This window comes from Anolis carolinensis, unplaced genomic scaffold, assembly GCF_035594765.1.
Source record: "Anolis carolinensis isolate JA03-04 unplaced genomic scaffold, rAnoCar3.1.pri scaffold_13, whole genome shotgun sequence".
NCBI lineage: Eukaryota > Metazoa > Chordata > Lepidosauria > Squamata > Dactyloidae > Anolis > Anolis carolinensis.
In genome coordinates this window covers 654,609-664,050 of record NW_026943824.1, presented here as the reverse complement: position 1 = coordinate 664,050, position 9,442 = coordinate 654,609, and the positions used below count along the sequence as shown (strand labels likewise).

At 43.9% G+C, this 9,442-nt stretch overlaps 1 protein-coding gene across 1 annotated transcript; it reads left to right on the top strand.

The window, feature by feature from the left end:
• Positions 1-6,932, top strand: foxl3 (forkhead box L3). Its single transcript, XM_062964474.1, has 3 exons — positions 1-566; positions 3,279-3,447; positions 5,862-6,932. The coding sequence occupies exons 1-3, from the start codon at positions 460-462 to the stop codon at positions 6,330-6,332; spliced, it is 747 nt and encodes a 248-aa protein (XP_062820544.1). The 5' UTR covers positions 1-459; the 3' UTR covers positions 6,333-6,932.
• The last annotated feature ends 2,510 nt before the right edge of the window (positions 6,933-9,442 follow it).

Sequence of the window (9,442 nt, the reverse complement as noted above, 5' to 3'; positions counted from 1 at the left end):
CCGGGCCGGGACCACCCAGGGAGGCGCAGCGCCTGCCTTGCTACTGGCTCCATCCACCCAAGTTCAAAGGTTCAGGAGAGACCTTTCCCACATTGCGGCCGGTTGGTTGGTTCCTCGCTGGGCTCTCCCCCCTTTCCCTCCTCGTCCCCAAAGAGTGGGAGGGGAGTGTGTTTGTACGCAGAAACACATCCACGGGGGAATATTCGTGGAGATGGGCTGAAGGGGGAAATACCTATTGGCACGTGTGGAGAGCGGGAGAGGAGGAGGAGGAGGAGAAGGGGAAAGGAGGGAGGCTGGAAGCCAGCGCAGGGACAGAAAGAAAGAAAGAAGGAAGGAAAGAAGGAAGGAAGGAAGGAAGGAAGGAAGGAAGGAAGGAAGGAAGGAAGGAAGAAGGAAGAGACCAGACCATCAACACCACTTCGCTTCCCTCTTCGCAGGAGGCCACAACAGACCGGGAAGATGTTTGACAACACTCAGTATCCTTACAACTGCTTCAATTACGACGGAGACGACTACCCGGCGTGCAGCTCCGACGAAGAGAAGCGCTTCACCCGACCGGCGTATAGGTATGTGCTCAACTTCACAAAGTCTCTTCCGCTTCGTCTTCTTCTCTGCTTCTTCTTCTATGTGCGTGTTATTGTTTCCAAAGGGAATCGTTGGAGTGGATTCCCCAAGTCATCCTTTCTTAAATCTTTTACGTTACAGATTGAGCAGAAGGATGTCGGTTGATTTTGGATGTTTTCATTATTGTGTGGTTCAAGTTCGGTTTGGTTGTATGTTTGTTTGCTATGACTTTGCGTCGTGCTTCTTCTGTTGTAAGCCACCGCGAGTCCTTTCGGGGAGAGGGGGAGAGATATAGAAGAAAACATTTTTATTGATTAGCCCTTAGGCCATGTCAAAGGACCAAGCCAAACAACCAGTCTTGAAAAGACCTGATGACATTCTTTGCAATCATAGAATCATAGAATCATAGAATAGTAGACTTGGAAGAGACCTCATGGGCCATCCAGTCCAACCCCTTTCTGCCAAGAAGCATTCAAAGCACAAAAATTAAATAAAACATTTGTAACAATACAATAAATAAATAAATATGATAAAACTGAATGTATACATCATATTTCATTGTCATCCCTACAATTTACCCTGGTTTTTTTTACTTATTTACTTTATTTATAAATAAAGCTTTTTGTTGGGTTGCTGTGAATTTTCCAGTCTGCATGGCCATGTTCCAGAAGCATTCCCTTCTGACGTTTCACCCACATCTACGGCAGGCATCCTCAGAGGTTGTGAGATTGTTGGAAACTAGGCAAGTGGGGGAGCCCTCAGTGGCACAGCAGGTTATACTTGCTGAACTTGCTGACTGAAAGGTCGGTGGTTCGAATCCACTGAGCAGAGTGAGCTCCTGCTGTTAGCCCTAGCTCCTGCCAACCTAGCAGTTCGAAAACATGCACATGTGAGTAGATCAATAGGTACTGCAAGTAGCTGAACTTGCTGACCAAAAAATCAGTGGTTCGAATCCTGAGATCTGGGTGAGCTCCTGCTGTTAGCCCCAGCTCCTGCTAACCTAACAGATCGAAAACATGCACATGTGGGTAGATCAATAGGTACTGCAAGTAACTGAACTTGCTGACTGAAAGGTCAGTGGTTCGAATCCTGAGATCCGGGTGAGCTCCTGCTGTTAGCCCCAGCTCCTGCCAACCTAGCAGTTCGAAAACATGCAAGTGTGAGTAGATCAATAGATCCTGCTCCAACGGGAAGGTAATGGTGCTCCATACAGTCATGCCTATGACCACATGACCTTGGAGGTGTCTATGGACAATGCTGGCTCTTTGGCTTCAAAAAGGAGATGAGCACCAACCCCTAGAGTCAGATAAGACTGGACGTAATATCAGGGGAAAACCTTAACCTAACCTATCTGTGGAATGATGTCCAGGGTGGGACAGATATAGCTAACTCTGTAGATCTCAATGACAGATATAACTAGCTTACATGACGGCAAAGGAAGATCCAGGTATGAAGTCAACATGAGATTGGAAAGCACCGAGTGCCAAGGAGACCAACACGAAGCCATCCCTCCCCAAAGGATTCTCTGCCTGCAGTTCAATTTCCCTTTGTTTTCCAAACTTGTACCATTTGAGCCACTCAAAACCTGTTGACCATTCAGGAATGTCCAAAGGAATTCCAAAGGAAAGGACGGGGCAAAGGGACCAAGGGAAGGTGATTGCAGGCTGAGTCTCCCTTCCCCGCAATGCCTCGAAACAGAAGTATTTGGGGTTTCAGGGGATTTCTGGAATATCCGTATTTGCATATAGGCACATAATGAGGAATCTTAGAGATAAGACCCAAGTCTAAACACGAAATCCGCTTATGTTTCATATACACCTGACATGCATCGCCTGGAGGTAGTTCTATACTCTTATGTTTAATAGAATTGTGCATGAAACAATGTTTGTGTACTATGAGCAGCAAAGGTGTCATTATCTCAGATATTCGGTTTTGGAAACTGGAGTATTTCCAACTGAGATAAGGAATGGTCAGTGTGGATAAGTAAAGGTCAAGGTTTCCCCTGGCGTTAAGTCCAGTCGTGACCGACTCTGGGGGTTGGTGCTCATCTCCATTTCTAAGCCAAAGAGCCGGCGTTGTCTGTAGACACCTCCAAGGTCAAGTGGCCACTGGCATGACTGCATGGAGCACTGGAGCGGTACCTATTGATCTACTCACATTGGCATGTTTTCGAACTGCTAGGTTGGCAGAAGCTGGAGCTAACAGCGGGCGCTCACTCCACTCCCAGGATTTGAACCTGGGACCTTTGCCAAATAGTCACTGTTGAATGCTTTTATGTTGAATGTTTTTATATTGTGGAGTGATATTTTAAATTGTAAGTTGCTTGGAACATTCTGGTGGAGAGCGACTAATTAAGAAATAAAGTGAAGTGAAGTGAAGTGAAGTTCAGCAACTCAGCGCTTTAACACACTTCGCCACTGGATAGCAAATATAAAAGCTCTGTGGCCCCTTCTCCATTGCCATATAATCCAGATTATCAATCCGCAGAACTATCTGCTTTGAACTGGATTAGATGAGTCTACACTCCTATGCAATCCAGTTCAAAGCAGATAATCTGGGTTTTTATCTGGCAGCGTAGATGGGGCTTTGGCTACACCCCTATTTGGATGCTGTTATGATCTCCTGAAGGGATGCGGATGATTCTTCATACTCCGAACCTCCAAGAGCTTTGTCCAGAGCACAGCGTCACTGTGCTTGTATTTTCCTCCTTCCAGCTACATTGCTTTGATCGCGATGGCCATCCAGCAGAGTCCGTCCAACAAAGTCACCCTGTCTGGGATCTACGACTTCATCATGAAAAAGTTCCCCTACTACAGGACAAACCAGCGGGCCTGGCAGAACTCCATTCGGCACAACCTCTCTCTCAACAGCTGCTTTGTCAAGGTAAGACGGACATAAAAGCCTTCACCTTCCTTCAGGTAGATCCCACTCCCTTTGGACGTGCTTTCTTCTCTCCCGGCACCAGCAGCGTTCCTTCGGGTCAGTGGTTCAGCCGCACAAGGGTTTGACCCATTGCACCACCACTTACGCGTCTGAGGGAGGGAAGGAAGGGGCTTGAGACTGTTAGGAATTGTGGGAGTTGAAGTCCAAAACACCTGGAGGGGCCAAGTCTGCCCATGCCTGATGTACACTGTGTGTAATTAATGCTGTTTTGCACCCCTTGAATCACTATGGTTCAATGCTATGGAATCCTGGGAGATGTAATAATAATAATAATAATAATAATAATAATAATAATAATAATAATAATAATAATTTTTAATACGAAATCCAGAATATCTATCTTGTTTGCTGTGTCATAATAAAATAATAATAATAATAATAATAATAATAATAATAATAATAATAATAATAATAACTGGTCCTGGTGGTGATGGGCACACTAGGTGCCATGCCAAAAGATCTCAGCCGGCATTTGGAAACAATAGACAAAATTACAATCTGCCAACTGCAAAAGGCCACCCGACTGGGATCTATGTGCATCATTCGAAAATACATCACACAGTCCTAGACACTTGGGAAGTGTTTGACTTGTGATTTTGTGATACGAAATCCAGTATGTCTATCTTGTTTGCTGTGTCATACAATATAATAATAATAATAATAATAATAATAATAATAATAATAATAATAACAACAACAACTTCAAAGACTCTGGCAGAAACCAGTACAGGTGATGGGCACATTGGGTGCCGTGCCAAAAAATCTCAGCCAGCATTTGGAAACAATAGACATTGACAAAATTATGATCTGCCAACTTCAAAAGGCCACCCTACTGGGATCTGCGCACATCATCCAAAAATACATCACACAGTCCTAAACGCTTGGGAAGTGTTCGACTTGTGATTTTGTGAAATGAAATCCAGCATGTCTATCTTGTTTGCTGTGTCATACAATAATAATAATAATAATAATAATAATAATAATAATAATAATAATAATATAATTTTATTTTTGTACCCCGCCTCCATCTCCCTGGGGGAGCTCGGGGCGGCTTACATGGGGCCAAAGCCTGAGCAAATACAAAACAAACATAGAACAACATCAAATAACAAAAAAACTACGTGCAAATGAAAATTAAAAGTGGCATAAAATAAAATCACAAACTTTAGTAAAACACAGCAACAAAGTCATAAAAATGAACTGGGCAAAAGTACACTAAGTGAGTTTTGTAAACATAAGGAAATTAAAAGTGCTATAAGATCATGGGAGAGAACCTTGAAGTGGGGGTGAACCCTGTGGCTATATCAAAGAGATTAACTATGTAGTTTAGTGCGGCACTCTTTGGCATGTAAATCCATGTTGATTAGCTGCAACGGACGGAAAACACGGGTTAAAAAGGTCCCCTTTTATCCCGATTCCAACCGGAAAATGCTTGTATTCATCTCACTATATATAACTCGGGAAAAAAAAGGGATTTACTTCTCTCCCCCCTCCCGTGGACAACTCTCCGAATTTCCATCCCATTGAGCCACGGCAGTTCAAATGGTGCCAAACTGCATTCATTCTAAATGCACTCTGTAGTTCTTCCAGTTCTCCGTACATTTATTCCGCTTCAGAAAGGAATGAAGGAGACTTGGGGATCCAAACATCCCAGAAGCAATGGGAGAACCTTGGACCAGTCTGATGAGAACCAACCCAATCCTCTCTTCTGGTCTTCTGCAAAGGAAGCAGTCTTTCTTCCCAGGATTCCCAGGAAGACTAGAAATCCCAATACGTTTCTGAAGGCATAAATTGAAAGCCAGTCCTATACAAATGTAGGAAAGTGTGGGAAGAAAGATGAAAGCAGATCAAGTGGAGATCACATACAGTACCATGCCAGCCTCTGAGTCGCTCCTCCAAAAGGTTGAACGAGAAACAGAGAAATGGTTATATCTATCGTACGCGCATACGGAGCAAATTGGAGGCATTCGCTTTGATTTTTACCTACAACTTCTATAATTAGAGAGCCTGGGATTCAACAGCTTGTCATATGTGTTTACATGAGTCGTGCGTTTAAATGAAGGCAGATGTCGGAATGGCAGGACTCACAGTAGACACGCACAAAAGCTGGAGCATTTACAGCTGGAACTGGGATAAAAGAGGACCTTTTTACCCCGTGTTTTCCGTCCGTTGCAGCGAATCAGTGTGTATTTATTTACCAGTAGGATCATGTAGCCACCCCGTCCCCTTATAAGCTGGTAAATTAGAGGTGCTGTGTAGATGGGCCCTAAATCTGTTGGGAATTGTTTATCCCCATTTCAACGTCTACATGTGTAGGTCATTGACTGACTTCTGTCTTTTTCAATGAAACGCAGGTCCCACGGACAGAAGGGAATGACAAGGGCAAAGGAAACTACTGGAGCTTTGCGTCAGGATGCGAATCCATGCTCGATCTTTTTGAAAATGGGAATTACCGGAGGCGGAGGAGGCGGAGGAATGTCAAAAGAGAACCCCGAGAGAAGAGGCCGAGTAACGACATGGGTTGCTTTCCCGTGTTATCCCCCATGGATTCTGCCTTCCCGGATATCTCCTGTCCGGGAGAGAACACGGAGTCTCCGCTGAAGCCTTTGGAGTCTCACGAGTTCTTCCCAAACACCATCACTGACCAGGAGACTCTCCACAGCGCTTCCGTAGGGAAAACTGACTCTGAAATCAAATTTAGCATTGATTACATTCTCTCTTCTCCGGATCCTCTGCCCGTCCTAAGGTCTCCTTATCACACGCAAGACCGTAAGAACCACCTCTTGGATTCTCAACAACTGAACGTCCAGATTTGGACAATGTGAAGCCTGGGCCTGACCGAGACTGAGCTCAGAAACTTTGCAAACCAACAGCCAGTTTGGGTGTGTCGAAGACTGAGGATCATGCTCCTTTCTTCATCCAATTACATTGATTTTGGATTTGTTCAAGGCTTGAGGAACATCCATTGGTCAGGATGAAGAAGCTGCTCCACCTTGCGTCCTTGAGGTTCCGTCTATGACCATTGCTCGTACCCAATCGACTCTACAAAAATGACCGCATGTTGATGTCTTCAAATGCATGCCTCTCTCTTGACATGTAGACGTGAATATCTAGATTTATATCCACTTCTGTGACTTATCCGTTCATAAGCAATTCCCTGCTACTCTGTACTTATCAGGGAACACCTGTACTATTTTTAATGTGTAGTAAGTTGGTACCGTATACTATATATACAGGAAAGAAGAGCAACTGCTACTGGACATATTACATACTCTACTGCTATGTTGTATTTACTTACAGTGTTTGGTTGGCTGCCCTTGACCAAAGGAAAAAATGGGTCTACCGAGAGCATGTTTGAGCTTAGAGTTCATTCAACAGGGATATTCCCAAATTGGAAGATTAAAACAAAATTGATGAGCACATCACGCTGGGACCGTTTCATTGTCTTTTCTTACTAGCCGTGAATTATATTTCCACACAAAGCCTTCCCAGATCTGGAAAAACAAAACAAACAAACAAAAAGTGCCAACGTTGTCAGTGCAGAATCTTCCCAAGCTGTAAATAGCTCCATTATCTCCGATCTTTAATCACTGGTTGGAGAGAGGTGGAGAAAAAATAATGAAACGTCAAGTCAAAGCATGCTACAGTATTTATTATGCTTCCGATCCAATCAGAGCGGGTCTTGATGAGCTGAAATTAGAAGGTGATAGCATTATTCAGCCCCCTCCTTTCCAAATTAGGTACCTGACTTGGCAAAGGAATTCTGTTGAATCCTCTTTCATCCCATTTTCTGCAATGTTTTTAAATTTTTCCCACTTTCTCATCTTCTGCCAACTTTTCCCCCTTTCTCCTGTTATTCTATTGACTATGGCTGGATCTACGCTGCCGTATAATTCAGATTATCAAAGGGGAGCCATGAAGGCACCATGGGTTAAACCCTTGTGCTGCTGAACTGAAGGTTGCCAATTTGAATCTGCAGGACAGGGTGAGCTCCCGCTGTTAGCTCTAGGTACTGCCAAGCTACGAGTTCAAAAACATGCAAATGTGAGTAGATCAATAGGTACCGCTTTGGTGGGAAAAAGCAAAAAGACACTCCAAGCAGTCATGCTGGCCACAAGACCAAGAGGTGTCTACAGATGCGGCTCCTCGGCTTAAAAATTGAGAAGAGCATCTCCCCAAAGCTAGGGATAAGCACTGCTTCCAGAACCGGGAATGAAAGGAGAAGCCTTTGCCTTTGTCTGTGCATTTGTGTCTCATTGTATGTCATTGTAACAAGGCATTGAATGTTTGCCTGTGTCTGTTTTGACTACAGACAATGCGGGCTCCTCAGCTTGGAAACGGAGAAGAGCATCTCCCTCAAAACTGGAGATGAGCACTGCCTTCAGGGCCTGGAATGAAAGGAGAAGCCTTTGCCTTTGTCTGTGCATTTGTGTCTCATTTTATGTCATTGTAACAAGGCATTGAATGTTTGCCTGTGTCTGTTTCGACTACAGACAATGCGGGCTCCTCGGCTTAGAAATTGAGAAGAGCATCTCCCTCAAAACTGGAGATGAGCACTGCTTCCAGGGCCGGGAATGAAAGGAGAAGCCTTTGCCTTTGTCTGTGCATTTATGTCTCATTGTATGTCATTGTAACTTTGCACTGAATGCTTGCCTGTTATATACTGTCATACACTCCAAGTCCCCTTGGGGAGAAGGGCGGAATATAAATAGTATTATAATTACATTATTATAAAGCAGATAATTCAGATTATTATCTGCTTTGAATGGGATATGAGTCTCTGCTGCCGTATAATCCCGTTCAAAGCAGATAATCTGCATGTTATATGGCAGTGTAGATAGGACATTAGCTAAACAAATGCAATCCGTTTCACTTGCTCATGAAGATTAACTTTGTGACTCAATTTGCAGCACGTTAGCTCCGTGGAATATATACTGACACCCCCGTATTATCTTTGCAAGTGTGTGAGACTTCAACAGTGAGGGAATATTTTTAGTATCATTGACGCATAATTTCAGGTACTTCCGTCCTGCTGCATTGTCAGCATTCGCTTTGCAAAGGAGATCAATCATCCCCCTCGTCGTCGTTGTCCCCCATAGAAAACCCAGGGACATTTTTTCAATTTACCTGCTGGATTGTAGTCTGACGACTTCCGAAGGTTCCTGGCCCTTGAAATGAATGGCATTTTAATAATAGGACAACATAAGCGAGGTTAGGGCTAGATGTGACCTTATTCAAATGTCGTCGCCATTACAAAAGCCCTTCCCAACATAATTATAATTAAATACTTTATGCCTTCCTTGCAAAACCTTTATTTTTTTTTGATCAATCACTGATATTAACATTAATATTGCATTGCCCCTCAGCGAATGCCTCCCGCTCAAGTGTTTACGGATCACCGGATTTCCATTAAGGAAGTTGTGAGCCACTGCCATGCGTTGGTCCCGGGCAAATTTACACAAATTAGCTCCTTGCAAGGAAGTGGGAGGGAGAGGGGAGAGAAACTTCCTATAGTTTTCTATAGTTTTGCAATCTGGCTCCTGATGGGTCTAAACAAAAGGAAGCAGGACTTCACTGGTCTGATTTTTCAGCTTCGGCATTCACTCTTGGCTATAAAAATGTGGCGATGACGACTCCAAACTACAAGGAAAGATAATGCAGAATATTATCACTTTCCATATCCATATTTAATGCAAATTTTCCATCAATGGAACTACTGAATAACAGCTCCCATCATTCCTAGCCAGCACAACCCATGGAGAAGGCTTCTGTGAGATGCAATCTAGGAAGGACTCCACAATGCTGGAGATTAGACTTGTGCATTTTGCATGAATCGCTTTCCGTTTCTGCTTGCTGGATACCGGAAGCCCCACATACCCATTTTCCAGCGCCTCCCGACAATGGGTGCACTACTGAATGGGCGGTTTTGTTCCTC

Coding starts and splice junctions, on each gene's coding strand:
- foxl3 (XM_062964474.1), top strand. CDS start 460: ATGTTTGACAACACTCAGTATCCTTACAACTGCTTCAATTACGACGGA. Junction 567..3,278: donor TTCACCCGACCGGCGTATAG/GTATGTGCTCAA, acceptor TCCTCCTTCCAG/CTACATTGCTTTGATCGCGA. Junction 3,448..5,861: donor TCAACAGCTGCTTTGTCAAG/GTAAGACGGACA, acceptor AATGAAACGCAG/GTCCCACGGACAGAAGGGAA.